The sequence below is a fragment of the Myotis daubentonii genome, chromosome 5, assembly GCF_963259705.1.
Source record: "Myotis daubentonii chromosome 5, mMyoDau2.1, whole genome shotgun sequence".
NCBI classification, from domain to species: domain Eukaryota; kingdom Metazoa; phylum Chordata; class Mammalia; order Chiroptera; family Vespertilionidae; genus Myotis; species Myotis daubentonii.
This window is the reverse complement of record NC_081844.1, coordinates 95,281,155-95,304,660: the sequence shown is the minus strand read 5'-3', so window position 1 is coordinate 95,304,660 and position 23,506 is coordinate 95,281,155. Positions and strand designations below refer to the sequence as shown.

Here is a 23,506-nt window from a genome sequence, read left to right as displayed (position 1 = left end):
AGCCAGATTGATGGAGTCTCAGATAGGGTACCCATCTGCAAGGTCTGTGAGGGGGGGGCTCATCAAAAGAACAATGGTTTCTGCCAGCACTTCTGTACTTCTGTCTGAAAGAAAGTTGCCTCCCACTCAGCTCTCATCCTGATGCTGAACAATTTGGTTCTTCCCATATGTCTCTGGTGCCTTTCAAGCTCCCGCTGCAGTACTGAGGCTCAGAGTGAGTGAATCTGAGTAAGTCCATGGGAGGGCCCTTCAAAGGAACGTCTTGGGGCTCCAACAGCCCTCCATCTCCCCTAGCCTCAATCCTTGCTGGTTTTTACAGCCAAAAGTTATGGGGACTTCTCTTCCCAGCACTGGAACCTGAGGTGGGGAAGGTGGGAGTGGTGTGGCGCTGGGACCCCTTGCTCCTCAGGGGGGATCTCCACAGCTGAGATAGCCCTCCTGATTTTTATCCGCCAGCTTGTTCCACATCTCCACCCCTCTGGCCAGTCTCAATGTGGCTTCTGCTTTAATTTCCTAGTTGTAGGACTTCCATTTTCCATCCAGACTTCAGGTGGTTCCAAATGATGGTTGTTCTGTAGTTTAGTTGTAATTTTGATGTGGTTCTGGGAGGAGGCGAGTACTGCATTTTCCTACGCTGCCTTCTTGACTGGAAGTAAGAATTCTTTTATGCATTTGTACTTTCATCCATCAAGCCTTCTCTAGGTACTTACTAGAGTACAGGGGCAGAGAATACCTTACAAATAAGATATGATTCACATCCTTGAGGGTGCTAGAAAGGATTGCCTAGGTTTGACTCCAGTTCTACAACTTTTTGGTGAGGGTCTCTGGGCTTGGTTTATTCCCAGGTGTGTTGTGGAGCTGTGTAACTTCATGCATTTAAAGGACTTAGATTAGTGCCTAGAACTTTAGTAAAGCATTCAAATTGTAGCTGTTACCTTAACAGGACTTACACCCAAGCAGAGGAAAACAGACATGTGTGGGGGAAATAAACCAATGCTTGTGATAGTACAATATGGGAGGCAGGAAGGTAGAGTGGTTCCTGCACACACTCTGGTGTTACCCTGCCTGGGCTCTAAACCTGCCTCTGACCTGCTGTGTGACTTTGGGAAAATTATTTAATCTCTTTGGATCTTGGTTCCTCGTTGGTAAAATGGGAATAATAATAATAACACCTTTCCTACATCCATATGTCTTTTTTCTGAGAATTAAATGAGAACTTTATGCAGATCACTTAGAACAGTGTCTGACATGTTCTATATGCACAGTAAGCCTTAGCTCTTTTTTTTTTTTTAATGACAGAGGTCAGTTTAGGGGACCGAGGGACACCCCAAATAGAAAGATAAGCATTTCCCTAAGTTCATTTTCTCTTTTAAAATCTTGGGTTCTCTAGTCAACACCCCAGGCAACACTCGTTTCACTAGCGCAGTGATGGAGAACCTTTTGAGCTCGGCGTGTCAGCATTTTGAAAAACCCTAACTTAACTCTGGTGCTGTGTCACATATAGAAATTTTTTGATATTTGCAACTGTTGTAATGTACCCTGTGAATCACAGAAGGACGCCTCAAGAAGTCGAATTAAAGAGTCACATTTATTGCAATCTGGGACTATGAGGGGCCATTCCCCAAATCTCATAGTAACAAGATGGTCACAGCTCCAAGGTTATGTAGGCAAAAAATCACAAAGGTATTGATTACATCCCAGGGTTTGGAATGAGGAACCTGGCTCTCAAAAAGCAGTTTACAGAAGCAGAATTAAGCAAGTTAATTATAGTTTTGGGTCTCAGGGGTCATTGAATTGACAGAAAAACATTATCTAGAGCCCTCAGGTCTGGAATGAGGAACCTAGTTTGCAAAAAGCAGTTTACAGAAGCAGAAACAGCATGTTATAAACACATTATCTAGAGCCCTTGGGTAACCTGGGTTAAACTTAGGCATGCTATCTAAATTACAGTTTTGGGTCTAGAGCCCTGTGACCTTGGAATAACTGTGCTGTCCTTCCCAGGTAAAGGAAAAATGTGCTTTCTAAGACCAGTATGACCACAACCCATGGGATATTCACATTACAATCAATAAGGCATTTAATCGAATGGGATGATTTACATAATTCAGAAAATCAAAATAACCTGTCCATTGTTAAACAAAGCAAATAGGTTCATAAGCCAAACAGCAGGGTTAAAGTTAAACTATAATTTCTACCGGAGATGGTTGCTACCATACTTCACAACCATAGTAAAACAAAGACTTATATTTTTTAATATTTATTTTATATATTTAAATGCCATTTAACAAAGAAAAATCAACCAAAAAAAATGAGTTTGCGTGTCACCTCTGACATGTGTGTCATAGGTTCGCCATCACTGCACTAGGAAATGAGTGACTCAGAGATTTTTTTCTCAGCCAAGGGGTAAGGGACTGTGCTCCTATGAATGGTTTTGTCTTTGGCCGTGGGAACAATCTGTCGTCTGCCTGCTTGTCTTGGGATTGAGCTATTTTGGTTCCACTGTGGTCACATCCTACATCCTCCTGCAAGCCAGGATGAAAATGAAGCATGCTACAAGTATCAGTGCTGGCTTCTTCCCTGTTCTGCCTCATTTCTGAACCCCTTCCTCAGCCACCTCTGATGTGAAGCTAGGAATGCTCATAGGAAAATCACCCATTTATTCAAAATGCTACTAACTTATTTTAAATTATGCAAATATTACAACAATATGTTTTGTGAGGGATACCAAAAAAAAAGGTAGAAATAAACCTCTCTTTGTCTCCCTCTCTTTAATCCCAGCCCCTCCTGAAGATGATAATTCTAGATCTTTCTCTATTATGTCATGTATATGTAGAGATATTTAATTAGAGTTTGTTTTGTGTGTATTTTTTAAAATGCTATTATACTGTGTGCAGCCTTCTGCATTTTATTTTGTTCACATTATATAGTTTAGATCGCTTTCGTCCTCTGTCCATGTAGATCTGCATCATTATGCTAAATTGCTGTGTAGTATTTCATACTATGGAAACTTCCAGTATCCATTGCCCTGTGAGGGCATTTTAGTTGTTCCAATGTTTCATCATTGTGAACAGTCTGCAGTGAACAACCTTGGATGTGTGTCCCCTTAAGCATTTATGCAAGTGGTTCTCTATCTAGGGCAGTGACCAAGAAGGAGAAAAGATAGACTGCAAGAAATGTGCACTTGTAAATTTAACACTCTTAAAAAATTGTCCTCTGGAGAGCTGTGCCGATTTGTTTTCCTGCCCATGGACTATCTGCTTTCCCATATCGTCCCTACCTCCTGAGAAGTAAATGTCATCTCGTTCTTCTGTTGTTCTGATCAACAGAGCATTTGAGTGCCTTTCAATATGTTTATTAGCCTGAGAACAGTCATCCCTTTAACTCTGTGAAGGAAGCAGTGTGGCGTCACTCATGAAGGCTCAGAAGATAGGCTTGGAGGGGACAGATAAGAGTGAGTGAAGGGGCACAGGTTTTGAAGGAAGACTACAAATCAGGATGAAATGCAGGGCGATCTCCTGTGGGAAAGCTCTGACTTGCACTAACTCATGCAGTGGGAAGACAGAAAATCTGGGCTCGATGTTGATCACTCGAGGGAAATTAGGTCCCAGAAAGTCAAACCTTCTTTGTCCGTGGGACCGGGTTAGGGTGGGGGCTGTTTTCTATCAGAAGAGAAGGTGGCCCCCAGAAAAGTGATGAAGGGTGGGCAAGGAGTTAGAGTTTTCAAAATGTTGTCATTTATTTTATTTAGATCTTGGACTATTTTACACTGAATTGGGAACAAGAGGTCATCTGGTGTTTTACCTTTTCTGTAACATTCCTGGTAATTTCCATTTCGCTCCTCCTTGTTACACTCCCGGAGAGAGAGAACACTTGCTCCGACCTGCAGAGGCTGCACTGCTGAAGAGGAGCTTGTTATGAGAACATCTGTCAGTCTCTACTCAGGGAACCAACCAGGGTTTATTGAGCACATACCATGTGCTGGCCAAGCTCTTCTTATGGGCCACTCCATCCAATCTCTCTTTAGCAGGTACTCATGTTCCCTATTTCATGTAACTTTCAGAAGGCCACAGAGCTCTCAGGTACCAGGTCTAGGAAATCTAGCTCTGATTCCATGCTGTTAGATATTATTATTTTTTACCTTGTTTTTCTGTCTGAAGTTAAAGTTCAGGTTCTTCATTTACCATTCTCTCTTCCCACTGGTTTTGGTAACGAAACACTTATAATAATTATTACCATCTACTAAGGACTTAGCCATGTGTTGGAGGCTGTACTAAGGGTTTTTAACATGCGTTTTCTTACTCAAATCTCATAGTGATCTTCTCGTCAGGTACAGCTATTACCCTGGTTTCACACAGTAAGGAAAACACACACACACACACACACACACACACACACACAGAGGGTCAGAGAGTTTCTTAGAGAAGCTTACAACTACACACATCTTTCTTTGTTTTAACACTACTCATTTACATGCATAACCTCATTTAATTTTTCACAAAAGCCTATGAGAGAGATACCGCATTACCTCCATTTAAGAATTGGGGAAGGTTATGTAAATTGGCCAGGAAATGACAGACCTGGATTTGGCCCATGTCTGCTCCACTCTGACTCCACTCTAACCCATGCTATCTGCTTCCACTGATGTCCCCTTGGAGGCTCTTATAGAATAAGACTGCTTCTTCATTTACATGAAAGAGCTTTCAACCCATTTCACAGGGCCTGCATGTCTCTGGGTGTTTTTCTTTCCCCAGATAAAGAGCCCCAATTCCCCCTTCATTCCTTCATGTACTTTTTTGGGTGGTAAGGCTTATTTATGATTGAGGGCTGTTGTAAACGCTTAAAGAGGATCTTGGCAAAATTAGCATTACCCACAAAGGCAATTTCTCACCTCCATTCTATGGCCGCCTAGAATGGAATTCAGAGATGTGGGGTAGTTTGTCCAAGACCACACAGCTAGAAACACGAACAGCAATAAAACCATCAGTAAAAGCCCTCAGGTTCTTTCTGCAGCTAAAGGGAGTCTGTTAGGGGGATATAAACTCTTACTCCTCCAGGTATATAGGAACTTAAGTCATTCCCTCTAGCCTGAGGAGTAATTCATATTTGCTTGACAGCAGGAATACATAAAAGGGTTCCAAATTGCTCTCTAAAGACCCAGTCTCTATGCAGTAGGGACTTTGAAATCAGGGTGAGTAGAGACACATGACTAGGTCACTTCCTAAGTAAGACCAGGTGCCCTGTGATTAACTCCTCTGTTGATTATGTCTCAGGCTCACTTTTACTGCCTCAGTAACATCCCAAATCCCTTCTTTCTAGTCCTTTCCTCTCACAAACTTCTGGGCAGCATTGGGTGGGGGTCAAAAGAGCTCTATTGGGGAGTGGGAAAGACTCAGGGTTACATCCCAGCTCTGCCGTTTCCTGCTGGTCCTCCCTGCCCTTATAGAATTTCAGGCGAGTGACTTGTTCTATCCTTTTCTAAATCTCAGTGTCCTCAAAATATAAATTTGAAATAATAGTAGTACTTATTTCGCAGGGCTATTAAGTGAGGAAATAGATGAGAAAAAAATGCCGAATCCATAATTACTGACTAGTAAATGACAGTCACCGTGATGGATTCCTATTTCCTCTCTGGTACATTTCTGCTGCTGTATTCCCACTCACACACCCTCCTTTTTAGGCCTGTCCAGTAAGGTAACAAGAGGCCACTTCCAAAAGCTCCCAGCTGACTCGCTGTTCCTTATAAGTACAAAGTTTTATTATGTGTTGTTTTTAAACTGCTGATCACACTAGGGAAATAACTAATGAGTGACAGAATTACAAATTTGGGGAAGTTACAAAAGCTTTAAAATTGTATGGTAATACTTCTCTAGAATAATATGAGATTCTGATAGCTTTTCACTGACTCCTTTTTAGATGGCTCTACAGAGCTCTCAGTTATTGGTTTTATTCCTGTGGGTGGATATCTTTAATCATCTGCTGCTTCTCACTTGTTTTGTCCTCACATTGCTCAACCTAGGGAGGCTTAGAAATCAAGTTATGGCTGAAAAAGAGCTGTGGTCAAGCTTGCCATGCAAAGATACTTGCAAGCATATATCTTCTACTTTGGTGCCCTTCTCCACGTTTAAGGTGTTTGGTCCGCAGACATCATCTGAAGGAGCCCCACCCAAGGGGACAAATCTTCCTTCTCTATAGCTGCCTTTAATGGAGCTCAGAGAGGTGGAGTGACTTCTCTAAGATCACACAGCCATAAAGAGGGAGAGTGGGGACTCACACCTACCTTTCATGGGTTTTGAACTGTGTCCATAAACTGGTGGGAACTGAAGGGTTGTTGTCTATGGAAAACTGGGAAACCGAGGACCAAAAAAAGGCCAGCAAGTTGAGAGAGGCCTTGTGGTGAGTTAGGACGAGAGCTGAGACCAGGGGCCAGTTCTCATCTCATGTACAGTTGGCCTTTGTTCCAGGCCTGGTAGCCACTGTCTCTCAACAGAGCTTTCCTGAGGGCAGATTTTCATATGTGACCCTAAAGCATCAGGATTCACTCATTCTTAGCCCCGCAATGGGTCATTATACCCACCACCAGCATGGAGTGAAAACTGTAGAACAATTTCAAATTTAATGCACACAAATACGCAGGAGGACTGCCCTGTCAAACCTGTAAAATTGGAAGAATGAACACTGCTCTGGTAAGAATAACTTTTTTCTTTCCTTGAGATTTTTACAGTACCTTTTTTTTTTTTGGTCCCAGCGTTAGGATGGTGAAGCAGTCAGGGAGGGATGCTTTAAGGAACATTTGTCCTATTACTGTATCTTTTTATTGTACAAAGCCAGCCTATGTTTCAAGGTCTAGAGCAAGCTAGCCTTTGCATAGAGTCAGGATTCTCACAGGAAAAGGTGGTTGCAAATGGGATTTCATATCTTTATCTTGGAATTTAGTTTGCATTTGTGGATATTTGGTAAAGGCCTTTCAAATCTGTCATTCATTAAATGTGGCTTATCTAGTCATTTCTCTCTTCTTCAAAAGGCCATACTTTAGTGGTATAGATAGGCTTGTAAGTAACAATTAATCATCCAGTGTGCTTGGTTTTTCATAGAAGTATGAAAAGGTGATGTTGGGCCCCAAGGAGAAAGAGATAGAGTCTATCTTTGAAAGGAGGATCAGTATGATCTCACTGAATGACATTTGAATTGGTTCTTCAAGGACGAGGACATTGCATTGAAGAAGGAAGGGTGAGGTAGAACAACATGAACAAAGACAGGGGAACTTGATAAGAGTGTGAAATCCTTGGAGATTGTTTAATGGTCAAGTTACATCTCATGGAGACAGGAAGCTAGGAATGGTCTAAGTTCTTAAAGGACTTGATTGATGAGCTGAAGATTTTTTAAATTTATTTTTTAAATATATTTTTATTTATTTCAAGGAGGAAGGGAAGGGGAGAAAGATAGACACATCAGTGATGAGAGAGAATTACTGATTGGCTGCTTCCTGCATGCCCCACACTAGGGTTCAAGCCTGGAACCCAAGCATATGCCCTAACCAGGAATCGAACTGTGATCTCCTGGTTCATAGGTCGATGCTCAACCACTGAGCCATGCCACTGGACTTGGCTAAAGAATTTAGATTTGATTCCAGGGTCATAAAGAACCATTCATGTTTTGTTTTGTTTTTGAGTAGGGAATGACATTTTCAGTTCTGTTGTAGGAAAAATTGCTCTGGCAAAAGTGTAGAAGATGTATCAGAGAGGGGCAAGCCTGGAGGCAGTGTGGTTGCCCAGGAAACTCCTGCAATAACTCAAGCTGGAGATGAGAATCTAGACTAGAATGATGGCAGCAGTAACAACAGAGAGGTGACAGTATCAAAGCCATTTAGGAGTTAGCATTGAAAGGACATGGTAACTGAAGTAAGAGTGAAAGATGACTAATTCTCTGTACGTGGGAGACCAGATCGATGTGACGGGTTAACTGGGGAAGGAACCCCAGGAGGAAGGATGACATTTGTTTGGGAGATCTTGAATTTGAAGTGTCTCTGGGATGTCTAACAGGCAGCTGGAAAGATGGAGCCTGGGCTCACTTAGGGATGCCTGGGTGGGATGGGTATCTTTGATCAAATAGTAATTACTATGATGATTCACACTATAAGTGCTAAATAGGGACTTGCCACTGTGCCAATACATTCAAACATATTATCTCATAAGGGACAGTTCAGGGCTATAGATATAATTGTGGGAGTCATTGATGATAAATGACACTAATGAAGTGATCCTTATATGCCAGGGCTGGGCTCAATGCTTTTAAAGCATTGTCTCATTATGAGGCATTGTCTGGATCTGAGGAAAACACTATTGTTACATCTATTACACAATAGAAGAGACTGAGGTTTGGAGAAGCTGGGCTGAGAAAAAGTATGGAGGTTGTATTAAATATTAGGAAATTCTGCATGCTGGTCGGGTAGGATGGATGAGGCATTTAGGAAGATGGCCATGGGGAACCTTGAATTCCAATGATGAGCAATTGTTAGAGAATGAACATTAGGCATTCTTTCAAGAAGTTCAAGGGTGACTATTTACAGAGGAGGCAAGGTAGAGAGAAGGGGATGGTGAATGGAGCGAGGTTTGTCCTGGTATAGGAGAAGAGGAAGCAGTTAAGAATGGGGGAGGTGGGATTTGGTCTAGAAATGGAGATAAGAGAGAAGGGAGGGAGGATAGAATAAATGAAGGGGTGAGAGCAACCAGATCTTATGTTAGCCTCCTAGAGAAGTGGGAGAAGACTGGGGAATCAAGACCTTGAACTTAAGAGATCATCCAGTCGGTGAACACCAGACTTGTTCATAGGCTGGAATCATAGGGAGCTAGATAAAAGCAGCCATTAACCTACTTTACTCAAGGCTCACAGAATTAGAAACCTTGTTGGGGAGGGGGGAGCCCAAGAAACTGTATGTTTAACAAACTCCCTCAGGAGGTTCTTTTGAAGCCAGCCTACCCCTAGCCCCAAGAAGGCATTAGGAATTGCTGGTGTAGTACACACTCCTTATTCTACACAGAAGGAAACTGAGGCTCAAAGGTATCATAAACATTCTAAGAGACGTGGGAACTAGGCCCTAGGTAGGTCCCCCTTCTGGCTCCCAAATCACAGCTCTTTCCCCTACACTGCACTATTTTATTAAAGACAAAATCGAGCCCTGGCACAACCTGACACTTTTGGGCCCTCAAGTGATCAAGGACATAGGGGAATTGTAGGAGGAATTGCCATTCTCAGGACAAGTTCAGCAGAAAGAACAGAGGAAGGTAGGAGAATGAAGCAAAGCTCATTTTCACTCACAAATGCTGTGGTTAGAAGGAAAGAAATTGGATGCAGTTGATTTCAGAGTCAACATCTTTCGTGAGGCATTAGCCGATCTGTTTTCTCTCTCATGCCCAGTGCTTTTCAGAGGCTCAAATTAGCTGAGAGGCTGCCAGGATGGGGATAAAAGGGAAGGACAAAACGTGGATTCTCACCATTCTCCTCACAGTAGCATGATATTCTACCAACTGTACCACGGATTTTTTTTTTTCATTACTAAAATTGAAACTGAATCCATGTAATTCTCACATCTAACAGCTCACCTCAGAAAGGTCAACCAAATAAGATCAAGGAGAGTTTCCATGTCTGTGGTGAGGCAGAGTGTGAAAAGAAGAAGCCAGCCACATTGAAACAGAACACAGAGCCGGCCCTAAGTGAGCTGGGCAACTCAGTCCACAGACCAAACTGTCCCTCCGGGCCCAGCCAGGCACTGCAGAGATCTCTGGTTTCACAGGGATGTAGGATAAAAGGGTAAACCTCAGCGGGTTCTGTAACCAGGTTTCTGTTCTCCCCACTGTGAACAAGTCAGTGAGTAAAGGTGCCAACACCCTCTGGTCCTACCTGCACTGACATACTGTGAGACCCTGTGATGCTCGGCAGCCTGGCCAAGGGGGCCAGGCATGGAATTTGGACTCAGATGTCATTGCTCCACCATTTACTATCATCACGAGGTAGGTAGCGTTGGGCAAGATAGGGGACCTCTCTGAGTTTCAGTTTCTTTTTCCATAATTCTGCCCACATTGACTTAACTCAGCCCAAGTGCCTCCTCACATTTGTTCTGAAGTTCAAATGTGGTAATAAATGCCATAGCCTTGAGTACTTTTAGCTGCTTACATTGTACTCATCATTGTCATCATCAACAATAATGATGAGTAGGCTCCCTTTTCCAGAAACAACACCCACCTAGGCAGCGGAGGGCTAGGGGTCCATTCTTCCAGAGCAGGTGTATATGAGCTCTTAACACATTTTCCAAAGGCCCCGCAGCCCAGAGGACAAGAGCCTGGGCTCTCAGGTAGATAGTCCTGGCTCCGAGGTTTGCTCACTCCCCTCCCAGCTATGTGACTCTCTGCAACAGGGTTCCCACTGTGAAAGGAGGAGAGTAACGGTGCCGACTATCAAGCATTTTCTGAGGTCAAACACGGGAAGTACTTGGCGCATTGCTGGGCATGCAGGAAGTGCTTGGTATAGGCAGTGGTCTGCAAACTGTGGCTCGCGATCCACATGCGGCTCGTTGGCCCCTTGAGTGTGGCTCTTCCACAAAATACCGACTTCTGCGCATGGGCCACGAAATTTCAATCGCACTGTACATGCACGCCCACACGTGGTATTTTGTGGAAGAGCCACACTCAAGGGGCCAAAGAGCCGCAGTTTGCCGACCACTGGTATAGGGTATCCATTTATTATTGCTGTTGTCATTATCAACGATTTTGAAGCTTCTTGGTAAATTGTACACCTTGTCACCTCCCTCCATCAAGATTTATGGATCAGTCGCTGTGGGCAGGGTAGTGTTGGACATTACCCTTTAAAGCGGAGCCCCGTCAGGAAGAATTAGGGTGAGGTCTTGTCTGTGCTTCTAGGACCCTCCGATATCAGCAGGTAGATCTGTAGCCTGGGGTGGTGACTTTGGGCTCTCTTAAGGATGATGACATTTTTGTTGCCGGGGCACCTCAGAGGAAGTGGAGGGTGGAGGCCTAGTTCAGAACTGGAGTGACTCAGATAATGGTGTTCTCGAGTCTCTGGTTTTCCTCTGTTACCGCATCTTCGCAGACTGTGACGTCATCTCATCGAACCTTCCTTTTTATGAACCACATTGGTGCCAATACAATTTGTTCTCTGGTCCCTTTCAACATTTACAAATGAACCCCACCCTATGTTGCCCTGGGAGCTAAGAACATCTGACTCACGTATATAATGCTGTTGATTCATTAAGTGTAGAGTGCTCTTCTTCATCATGCTACATGTTAAAAACACATGGGGGTCCCCAAAATTAAAAGGAAGTATGTGAACTCAATAAATGTGCTTTTCTACTTTCTTCTTTTTTTAACAAAAAAAATATATTTTTATTGATTTCAGAGAGGAAAGGAGAGGAAGAGAGAGATAGAAACATCAATGATAAAAGAGAATCAGTGATTGGCTGCATCCAGAACGCCCCTCACTGGGGATTAAGTCCACAATCCAGGCTGGGAATTGAACCTCGACCTCCTGGTTCATAGATAGACACACAACCACTGAGCCACACTGGCATTTTGAAATTCCAGATCTACCTTAATGCTGCTAGGCAAGGTCAGAAAATATGGGTTCTAGTCACTCCCTTTGTAATTCACCACTCTGGAACCTGGCACGAGTGAAACTCTCTACATGTTTGTTCTTCTACTGGTTAAAGAAAGGAATTAGAGAAAGTAATTTCAAATTCCTCTCAATTCCAAAACTATTCAGTTTGTGACGTTTGGATCCTTTCGCTATACTTTGGATTTTAAAGACCATACCACCAGAAGGGGGCAGCATAAGCCAGCGTACCTGCCAAGGAAAAGCACCTTCTCTGAAGGCTGGAAGTTGTCACTTGTCAAATTCTAGGATTATGTTAAGATTGTATCATTGAATGGACTTATTTTAGAACTAAATTTGTTTTAAAAGCAGAGACAGATGAGTCCCAGTGTCTATGAATTTAATCACGAGTCAAAATGGGTAATATGAGTTAGAATGTTTCCACTGAGGAGATAGAGAGCTTTTATTTCCAATTGATTTCTGGCATGAAGCCCACTGGTTATAGAGCTTGTGTTTTCAAATAGGATTTTAACATGCTCTTTTTCTTTTCTCTCAGAGTGGTTACAATCATGATTTTTTCTGAGTCACTCAGAGTTGGGTTCCTTTAATGCAATGGTTCTCAACCTTCTGGCCCTTTAAATACAGTTTCTCATGTTGTGACCCGACCATAAAATTATTTTCGTTGCTACTTCATAACTGTAACATTGCTACTGTTATGAATCGTAATGTAAATATCTGATATGCAGGATGGTCTTAGGCGACCCCCGTGAAAGGGTCATTCGACCGCCAAAGGAGTCGCAACCCACAGGTTGAGAACCGCTGCTTTAATGGTTTGTGTTCCTTTGGGCAAATGAGTTAAACTTTTTCAGCCTCAGTTTATACATCTGTAAATGGCTTAGTAAGCATTGAATGAGGTAATTTACGTGAGGTGGTTATCCCTATCCTAGGTATGCAGTAGTGCCCAAATCGATTATTAGAGGGAGTTTCTAGTGATTTTGAAGCAAATTTTTGCTAATGGGATGGGAACAATGTTGATGTTCAAAATGGATTCTTAAAAGAATTTGTAAAAATGCAATGCCTTTCCAGAACTGCATATAACACATAGTTTTTTAAAATACTATACATGTATTTCAATAGCACTGTTGATTTTTTAAAAAATGAGTTTTTATTGATTTGAGAGAAAGAGAAAAATGGAGGGAGAGAGGGAGAGAGTGAATTCTCATCTACAACCATAGGCATAACCATCTTGAAGGGTAAGTCTCTCATCACTCTGGAGTTTGAAAGTCTGAAAGTTTTAAGAATAAAAGTGTACTCAGATGTAACACATTTAATTCCCTAACTCCACGAGTGTTGTTTTTGCAATAGTAGACTAATTATACCGGGAGTCAGAAAACTTATTTTTTGTGAAGGGCCAAATAGCACATATTTTAGGCCTTGCAAACCATACTGTCTCTGTTGCAACTCCTCAATTCTGCCTTTTTAGTGCAAAAGCAGCCCGGCACACACATAAACAAATGGGTGTCACTGTGCTTCAATTAAACTTTATTGTTAGACACTGAAATTTTAATTGTCTGTGATTTCCATGTGTTCCCCGTCATTATTCTTTTGATACTTTCTCAATAATTTAAACGTTATAAAAATGATTCTTGGCTCTCAGGATTTGGCCCTCCGACATAGTGTGCCAACTCTTGAGCTATACCACCCAGATTCAGGACAGATTCCTTAGGAAGGACAGAGGTGAGTCAGTTCCAATAGGGCTCTTCCAGAACATTCACTGATTGATCATTGCCTACCTACTAGATTGTAAGTCCTTGGAAGATAAAATGGTGCTTTTATGCTATAGTTTTACATTTAAACTTTATTTTTCATGCTATAAAATCAACACATGCTCACGTAAAAAAAATTAAAACACTATAAAGTGAAAGTTTCTTGTATTACAAACATTGCCCACCCTCCCATTCCACCCCTACCCTGCCCCAAGTGACCAAGATAAAGAGATTTATTCCTGTGGCATTTCGAGATATATTTGCTCAGATCATTCTTCCTACTAACATAGTAACATTTATCATTATCCGTTACAACACTTTCAAATGTTTTATGAAATTACTTTTTATATTGTTTTAAATTTGCTTTAAAATTCATTCAACAATTTTTTACCACAAAGGCCCCTATGGATCATGTATATATTAGATTGAGCCATAGGAAATGGCTGAAATTTAAATCATTTAAAAAAAACCCCTTTTTATTTTGAAATAATTTTAAACTCACACAAACTTGCAAAAATAGTGGAGAGGTCTGTACATCCCTCTGACTTGCCCCAATGGTACCATCTCATATTACTACAGTACATTGTCAAAACCAAGAAATTGACACAACTAGCTAGTCTACAATTCCTACTTGAATTTCACCCATTTTTATAGGTACTCATTCTTTAAACAAACAAACAAACCATTTTAACTTTACAGAAACAACGTCGCTATTATATAGAGACTAGAGGCCTGGTGCACGGATTGGTGCACATGTGGGGTCCCTCAGCCTGGCCTGTGGAGAGTGGGCCAAAACCAGCTCTCCGACAACCCCCGAGGGGTCCTGGGTTGGGAGAGGGTGGTTCTTGGGTGATGCGCCCCGGAATTGGGCTCCCTCCTCTCTGGTTCCGGGTGTGACACCTGAGAATTGGAGCTGCCAAGTCATGGCAGCTAGGCAGCCCCTGCGTTGAGTGTCTGCCCCCTGGTGGTCAGTGCACATCATAGCTACCAGTTGGACAGCTGAACTATCAGCCAGTTGGCTCGTAGCTTAGGCTTTTCTATTTACAGGTAGATGTAAATACACATCCTGTACATCTTTGCATGTCAGTACTCTCAGACTAGGGAGGTGGTTTTGCTAACAGGACCACCCAAAACCGTCTTTGACTGTGGGTTAATGGGTTCCTAACACCTATCTTCAAAGTTTCGCTTAGAAGGTCACTGTGGTACTGCTTCAGAGAAATGACACCCACCCTAAGGGTTAGCTCGTGACTCAGGCATCTTAGACAGTTTCCAGTGATTAACACATGACACATGGGATATTTTACAGTTAAGATTTTTACATTTGAAAAGATTTCAAAATTATGCAAAAGTAGTATTAAGAAAAAATATAATTGCCTATAACACTTCCACTTAAAGTCAGATGCATTTAGCCTGTTAGTATTTCTTTTTAGTTTTGAGTTTAATGCTCCTTGGCTTGAGGCCCCTTCTTCCATCTTCAAAGCCAGCAATGTAGCATCTGCAAATCTCTCTCTCTCTCTGACCTCTTCTTCCATCATCATGTATCTAACTTTGACATTTTTGCCTACCTCTTAGAAGGGTCTTGGTGATTACATTGGGCTCAGTAGCTGGTCCAGGATAAATCTTTCCATCTCAGGATCTGTGGCTTAATCACATTGCAAAGTCTCTTTTGCCATGTATGCAAACATATTCACAAATTCCGATGATTAGGAAGTGGACACCTTTAGGTGTCATTATTCTGCCTACCATGGTCTCCCAACTGTTCAAGAGACAAGTGACTTATTCTTCTCTAGACCAGATTAAAAATGTATTCTGATTAGTAAAAACATTTATTGATAATTTGTTTACACAACCTCCGTATTCATATATATGTTTTGAAATATTCTCCTCCCAAATAAATGTTGAAAGGATGGAATTTAAATACATGTAAATAGACACTCTCATTTTCCCCATACCCAGTGGATGGCCTTGCACCGTCATGGTAAGCACCAAGCCCTCTTTGGAGACCACTGTTCTGGATCATTCTTTTTTTAGATTCCATGCAAATCATGGTACTGGACATTCCTGCTTGCATCCTTGCTGCATACCATGCTTTGTACTTGGTACAACTGTGCTTCAGCTCCTGTATAATGAGGTCCTCAAGAGCATAGGTGTTAATGTCAATCATGCAGGGTCAAGTCCCAGCTCCCCCACCTGCAACCTGTGTGACCTTGATCAAGCTGCTCAACACTCTGAGCCTCAGTGTTTGCACGGGCAGTGAGACAGTGTCTACCCATAGGGTTGCTCCTGAGGATTATATGCCCACTGGACTGTTAGTAATAATATGACATTAGATGGCATTTTTTGAGTTTAATGCTAGGCCCTTCAATAGAGTTTAGTCTTCTTACCTGTGCTCGGCACCTACTTCCTGACTCTTTCTTAGGCTGGTTACCCCCGGTTGAAGGTCCCTTTCATCTTTTGTATGTCAATTCCCTTTCATTCCTATATGAGTTTCCCAGGGCTGCAGTAACAAAGTACCACAAACCAGGTGGCTTAAAACAAAAGGAACTTATTGTCTCATAGTTCTGGAGGCTAGAAGCCTGAAATCCAGGTGTCAGCAGGGCCCTGCTCTTTCTGAAAGCTCAAGAGGCCGATCTTTCCCTGCCTCTCCCAGCTTCTGCTGCCCCCTGGAACTCTTTGGTTTATGGCAGCATCACTTCAATCCCTGCCTCCATCCTCACATGGCCTTTTCTGTGTATCTCTCTGCCTCCTCTTCTCTTCTTATAAGGACACAAGCCATTGGATTCAGGGCCTATCCTAAATCTAGGATGACTTCATCCAAAGATCCTCAACTAATTACAGCTGCAAAGACCCTATTTCTAAATAAGGTCACAACCTGAGAGATCCTAGAGACATGATCTGGGGCAGGGAGAACAATATTCAAACCACTACAATTCCCCTCTCACAGGATTGTTTTTCTTACAAGTTTTGGGAGGCTCCTGCCTTTTCCTGACGGTGTTTGTGTCAGAGTTCAGGACCTTGAGAATGTGGGGCCAGGAGAGCACAGACGAAAACCAATGGTCTTGTCTACCCCGCATCCCTGAGCCGTTCGCGTCACTACTCTTCACAAGGAAGAAAAATCACTGACTTGAGTTTCTTGTTGCTCGTTTGTGTACAACACTGCGGCCCTTGTACTGCTTCCCACTGGGGCTTTTGGCATTTTTTGAAGGAAAAAAGAAAAGAAAAGAAATAGTGCTGTTTGGTTATCATTCCGCAGTGTGTGTGTTTGCAAGATGCCTCCCTCATTAGATGACTCCAATTTAAAATACAGATTTGCTCTGACAAAACTGACCCAGGCTGGCTTTTCTCTGTAATGGTTTCAATTTCAGGCTTATCCATCACAAATGATTGTAGTCTAACAGGATTCTGACAGAAAAGGGGTAGGAGTTTTGAATTCTTACCTGCAATTTCCAGCTCCAGGGGATAATAGCAGAGAGTAAAACAACAATAACTGAGTTGTAGGATATAAAACATGCCGACTTCTCCCTCAGAGTTCTGTGCTTCTAGATGTTCAGCAAGTCACTCTCCCTGTCCATAAGCTCTCCTGTAGCAAATTATGAGCCTTATGAAACCGATCACATTTCTCCTTTATCCTTGCGTGCGAGGAAGCTTGGGGGAAATGACGCTCAGTTTGAGTAATTATTAGCCTAGGCATTTATTCCATTTAGGTCTGTCTTGTGTGGCATTACATTCCGTTCCTATCAGAAGATTGTACTGCACGATGATTTTGCATCTTTCCTGGACATTTTCTCCTGCCCTGCCTTCTATGACACTGCTTTTTTGCCCCTTTCTTCTGCCTCCTCCTTCACTTCCTCTGCCCACCTGTTAAGCACAGGGTGTCCCAGGACACCTGTTCACTCTCTGGACATGCAGCCCTTGGATTTCTTATGCACTCTGAGGATTTGAATGGCTCCCCAGATACTGATGACTCTCAGATCAGTATCTCCCGCTCAACCTTGATTCAGATTCAAATACACTTATTGAGCACCAAGTATGTGTCAGGAAGTGTTGGGGTTCCCTTGTTGAGCAGGCAGAGGGGGACCCTGTCCAAATGGAGCTTAATTCTAACAGCTCTCACTGAACTACGATGTTGGCCTTTGTGCCTCTCCCTCTGCCCACCCTCTCCAGCCACCTGTCCATACTCCATCATTCTTACTCTTGGACTGTTAGCTTAAATAACCTTCTCTAATGGACTGTAAGTTTTGTGAGAGTAGGGCCATGCCATACTCATCTCAGTGCTCTTAGTACCTGGAACAGTGCTTAGCACTTAGTAAGATTCTCAGTATATTTTCCTTGTTGAACTCAAAGATCAGTTATATATAAATGACTCCACATCTCAGCCGAAACTTCACATTCTCAAGAACACGTTTCTCGACCCTCCAAACAGGTCAGCCATCCTCATGGTATGGACCTATGATATCTTATACTAATTCTTCCCAGAATTTTGCATAATTATAATTGTTTTTCAATTGTTCACATTATTTGTTTAAATTTGGTCTTCTGCACTAAGTTGTAAATTCATTGACAAGGTCAATGGTACAGCTACCATAAGTATTTGGCCTATAATAAATAGTCAATAAATATATGTTAACTGATAGAGTGACAAATTTTCTTCTGGATAAAAATCTTCCCATTGTCGGGGCCTACAGAAAACTTACTAGTAGACCTGATAGCCTGCTGGTCTAATGCCTCACTCTACCTATCTATAAAATGGGCATGCTCCTGTGGGGTAATGCTGGGTAGCAGATGCACTTTAGATAAAACCATATCAAATGTTCATAAATAAATTGTATCAAAAAAGATGATATTAAAAGAATAAACACATCAACTGAAATTCCAGCTTAGCTTTGAAATGCCTATTTCAAAATGTGATATTTCGTTCGCCCACAGGAAAAATAGACAGTTCCTCTCCTTTTTCCTTCCCAGCCCCTGAGACAACAAGTCTTGTGGAAAATGAAGTTGAACCAGAACAGGTAAACATTTTTGTGAAATATTTGAAGTATGTGACTTAGATTTTTAAAATCTACATCAGGGCTTTGCAGGAATGGATTAGGGAGAGAAACTACGCCAAAGCTGCAAAATGCATCACGGATGTTCTGAAATAGCTAAGGAATTTGTAGACTTGTACTCTCAGCAGAAATAACATAAATATTATGACTTCTATATGCACAGATGCTTTGAAAAGCCAAAAATAGAAAATAAAAATACATGGGAAATCATTGTGTGTTCCTTCCAATTGGCCCGGGATGAGTGACACCCTGCAGAATTGTCACCTCCCACCATTTTTTCCCAAATGAAAAAATATAAGTGAGGAAAGTGGCAATGCTTTACATTCACAAATCTCAGTATGTGGCTCAACAGAAGACAGAGAGATTCTCATATCTGGCTTAGATTCTCATTTCTCCATACCATCATACCCCTTGCAACCTCTGGGAATCTCCACTGTATAGCTCAGGAGAGAAGGATAGTCAAAATGGCCAGTAATGTCTCATGAACATCATTTTAATCTCATGGGTTCCCTAGCTACACTTTGAAAACCACCGCGGTAGAAATGTGACATTGGGTTCCATTTTCCTCTTTGATCTTGTTGCCTCTAGAAGTCTGAGTCAGCCATGAGAAGGACTGTGCAGGGCTAGGGAGAGCTCGAAGGACTCAGGCAGTGCCCAGCCTAGTGATTTGACAGTGAACACAGCACACAGCACCATTATTATTTTTTTTTACCTTCAGACCCCTAAGCCCCACAGCCTGTATCTGGTCAATGTTTTGGGTTTTCAGAAAGTAAAGAAAAATTTTTAAAATGTTTTTATTGATTTCAGAGAGAGGAAGGGAAAGGGAGAGATAGAAATATATATTGGCTGTCTCCTGGATGTCCCCTACTGGGGATCAAACCCACAACCACATCCCAGACATGTTCCTTGACCATGTATGAAACTGGTGACCTCCTGATGCATGGGTCTATGTCCAACCACTGAGCATACCAGCCGGGCTAAAAAATAGTTTTCTTTTATTTGTAAGGTTGGCTTTGTTTTGATCATGAGACACATGGGGCAAAAGGTGGTGAGATGCAGTGAAGCTCTGGCCATTGGAGGGTGTGGTTGGGACGGGAAACTCATATGAGTGTGAACCTTCAGAAACAAGTGGCCCAATCATCTTCCCTGTGTCTCACCAGTTGAAGGAAGTGGACAGCTCCTTCCTTGCGAAGATCATTGCTCCCTCCCTGGGATTTGTGCTGGTTGCATTGATTGTAGCGCTTCTACTTCGAGGTAAGGATGGATGAAGCCCTTTAGAGCTATGGAGACTCCAGGGGGACCTGGGAGCAGATCGATGCTGCTTCCTGCTCCTTTTCTCCATTTCCCAGAGTTCCTTTCTGACATTGTCTCCATCCTGGTCAAGGAGGTGACAGGTAAAGCCATTCTCCCAAGGATGCTAAAGCTTTGTGTATCGTCTTCCTGATAGAGTTCTGTTTTGGGGGAAAAAAGAGAGCACCTTCACTCATTGGACACTTACTCTGTGTCAGTCCTGACTAGACTCTTTTTCTTTGTTTTGTTTTTGTTTTTGTTAATCCTCACCCGAGGATATTTTTCCATTGATTTTTAGGGAGAGTGGAAGAGAGAGGGAAAAACAGAGAGAAACATCAATGTGAGAGCAACACATCAATAGGTTGCCTCCCTGCACAAGCCCAACCAGGGCCCGGTCCTGGGCGGAGTGTGCAGCCCTAGACTCTTGACGTGCCTGACGCATCCCGCGCTCATGAGCGCCTTAAGTGGAAACTGCTCTTATTATCAGTGTCTTGGGTGGAGGAAGCCCTGGCCTAGCCTCCCCCTCTGGCTAGGATTGTCCCAGGAAGAAAGCCACGAAGGATCCCTGGTCTTCTTATTTGTTCATTTTAAGCAAGCTTTCTTAACCCGGGGTCCACAGATGGAACTTAGGGGCGAGTGAGTCCCTTGAAATCATGTGCAAAAGTGCTTGGACATTCTTATTTGCATTTTTCAAGGGGCAGCATCCATAGCTGTTATTTAAATTCTCCAGCTGGTCCATGACCTTGCCCCCACCTCCCACTTCAAAAAGAAGTTTTAAGACACTACAGAAAGGAGTCGTGAAACAGGGTTTATAGTTTTCATCCAAAGGACAGGCATGTGGCCCCTTGTCCTGCTATAAAATGGGGGTGGGGGGTAGGGGAGGAATTGTTCTCTAGTCATTAACAGGAACTGTTTTAAGGTAGCAAGTGAGGAGATAAGACTAGTATTCATCTCAGCCTGTTTGAGGAACACAAGGGAAATGTGTGTATTTTGAAACCTGCCCCTTAGTGAACACTGGCAAAGGAAATTTACAAAGGCATGTAGCGGGTTTGGATATCCTGGGTAAGTCTCATAAGGAAGAGTTGTAGATTTTGTGTGTGTAAGTAAACGCCTTTTTAAAACCCAAATGAGTACTTGATTGTGGGTGGGCAAATGACTCAGGTGTGAAGCAGCTTTAACACCATTGCCCACAACTTTGTAGTTGATGGGCACTGCCTAGGGGCCTAAAGAAGCAGTCATTTGACCCAGGAAAAGAATTGGCTTTCCAGTCCTCAAATTGTCACCTTTAGACTACATCTGCTGTTCCTAAGATAGTAGAGGGCTTCCCCCAGCATTTCAAAGGTCCTAGCACAGCACTCTGCTTATACTGTGGCCTTGTCTTTCCAGGGAAAGTCATGAAAACCAATTGCTTCCAGAAACACACAAGGTAATTCATCTTGCATGACTGATCATTGTAATGATAGAACAAGGTGTTACAAATGATTAGATCCTACTCAGTGGTTTAATGACTTGTGCTTGTGTTCTGATTAAATACAGAGTTGGAGAGATGTGACATTAGAGGTGAAAAGGAGGTGGGAATTTAGCTCACATTTACCTCTGCCTTGGTTAACACTGTTACATTGTCCAACATGCAACTGTAAAGGCAGGTTGCATTAATAGAAGTATGCCATGCAAAAGAAAGAAGGTGATATATCACTCTTCTCTGTGCTAGAAGTTCTTTATTCAACTCTGGCAACTCACTTTAAAAAAGGACATTGTTAAACTGGAGTTCATGGAGAAGAGAGTGGCAGCGTGAAAAATGAAAAAAAAACAAAAAACACATCAAATGTCATTCCTGGGATATGGCTTCTTCTGCCCAATTACACCATGGGACCCATGGGAGCAAGTTTGTGTGTGTGTGTGTGTGTGTGTGTGTGTGTGTGTGTGTGTGTGTTAATAGTTTGAAGAATCTCTAAAAAGGTATTTTGGATATTTATCCTGTTCTATAACTTTCTGGAAAAGGAATTAAAAGATTTGGTGTTAACTGTGATGAAGACCTTGTCTTCACTTAATAATTGCCTTAATATCACAATATCTGTTAACAAATATATACTAAGAAGTAGGGAAACTGAGGCTCAGCAAGGTGACTTCTAAGGTCACAGTTGTAGGTCTTGTGTGTGTCAGTAAATGCCTTTAGGTTGTGATTTATATTTTCTAATATAGAAACTTCTAACTTCCCTATTAAAATAGGTTGACAAAAACCCTTTATCCCCTAGGGCAGTGATGGCGAACCTCTGACACGCGAACTCATTTTTTTGGTTGATTTTTCTTTGTTAAATGGCATTTAAATATATAAAATAAAAATGAAAAATATAAGTCTTTGTTTTATTATGGTTGCAAATATCAAAAAATTTCTATATGTGACACGGCACCAGAGTGATGCTGACACGCCGAGCTCAGAAGGTTCGCCATCACTGCCATAGGGCCTCAGTTTGGCCATCTGTGACATGAAAGAGTTGGACTGGATGGGCTCTGAGCCCTTTTAACTCTGAGAGCCTTGGTTAGTTGTGTGTAATTTATCTATTTATTCCTGGTCGTGGTGGTTCGCATTAACAGCCTCTTTCCTCTCTGTAGGCTACACAACGTCGGAGAAAGCAAAAACGTCCTGGATGACCCACAGCATGGAAGAGAAGACGAAGACGGCCTTTTCACACTATAATGTGCCACTTTTTTTTAGAATGGAGGACAGGGGCGGGATGTGGGAATTGTCACAATAAGTCTTAGAATGTTTGTTTGCTTTTAAAGCCCCGCCTATTCTGTTGGTGTCACTGAGCCAGTCTTGCTTTAGTTTCACAAGTGGAAGGTCCTTGAGAGACCACACCTTCTCTGCCCAGCGCTTGATCTCCTTCCCAGCATCACTGCCAAGTGATCTTGCACACTATGCTTGAACATTTTCAGTGATGATGAGCTCACTGCCACACGCAGGGGGGCCCATGCAATCGCAGGGCAGTTCTGAGACTTAGAAATATGTAAAGGAAAGTCTCTCTCCAGACAGCATCTGCCTGTCAGTCCTCATGGAACTCATGGTGCTCACACAGAACATGTCTAATCTCTCCTTTACCTGGTAGTGCTCCAGGTACACCAGACCCTATGTCCCTGGAAATTACCTTGTTTCTGGGACATGATTTCTGGCCCCTCCCCTTCCCGTAGTTGCCTTCGCTGTGGAGGCATTTGTATCTTTCCTTCTGTACCCAACTGTCAGAGTTGCGTGCCCCACTCCAGGGATGGTGTGAGCAGCCCTGGGTCTATGCTTCGTCAATAATGCAGGAACTGACGTCATCTCCAAAACTCCTTGGTTTTCTATTAATTTCTGTTTACATTTGAGTGTCGTTAGGGGTGACCATGGTGTCACATCTTAATTCTTGCTTGGGGAATTTAATTTGGGGAACAATCAAGAGTCCATCAGAGCCAAATGCAGTGAGTGACGTGGCCATTCAACGAGGGCCAACGCGTGATCTGACTGTACGGCAACCCAGATTAAACACAGTTTGTAGAAATGTGCTCCTCAGTAGGAACAGATTTATTTTAAAACTTCCATAACTGCGGCATGAAGGAACCAGGGAGAGAGATGAAAGCAAACGGCTGTTGAATGAATGAATGAATGAATGAATGAATGAATGGAAAGAATGTGTATCTGAATGAGGGAGGCCTCTGGTGGGGCAGAAATATGGGAAGTCACCAGACCTGGAAGGAATTTCCCTGACATACTTCCTGGTATGTTTAGGGCAATTGCAGCAATAATGCAATAAGCACACAGTCTTCCAA

General features: G+C 42.5%; 1 protein-coding gene across 3 annotated transcripts in view; it reads left to right on the top strand.

Moving 5' to 3' along the window:
• LOC132235900 (T-cell immunoglobulin and mucin domain-containing protein 4-like) overlaps positions 1 to 23,238 on the top strand; it is a 35,751-nt gene extending 12,513 nt beyond the window's left edge. For 2 of the 3 annotated variants that reach the window (XM_059699031.1, XM_059699029.1), the window contains 4 exons: positions 18,294 to 18,376; positions 19,573 to 19,666; positions 21,089 to 21,128; positions 22,316 to 23,238. In XM_059699031.1, coding sequence (XP_059555014.1) covers positions 18,294 to 18,376; positions 19,573 to 19,666; positions 21,089 to 21,128; positions 22,316 to 22,400 — 302 coding nt within the window. In that variant the 3' untranslated portion in view covers positions 22,401 to 23,238. The remainder of the gene's footprint in view (positions 1 to 18,293; positions 18,377 to 19,572; positions 19,667 to 21,088; positions 21,129 to 22,315) is intronic. The other variant, XM_059699030.1, reaches the window with a different exon arrangement.
• Positions 23,239 to 23,506: the final 268 nt, after the last annotated feature.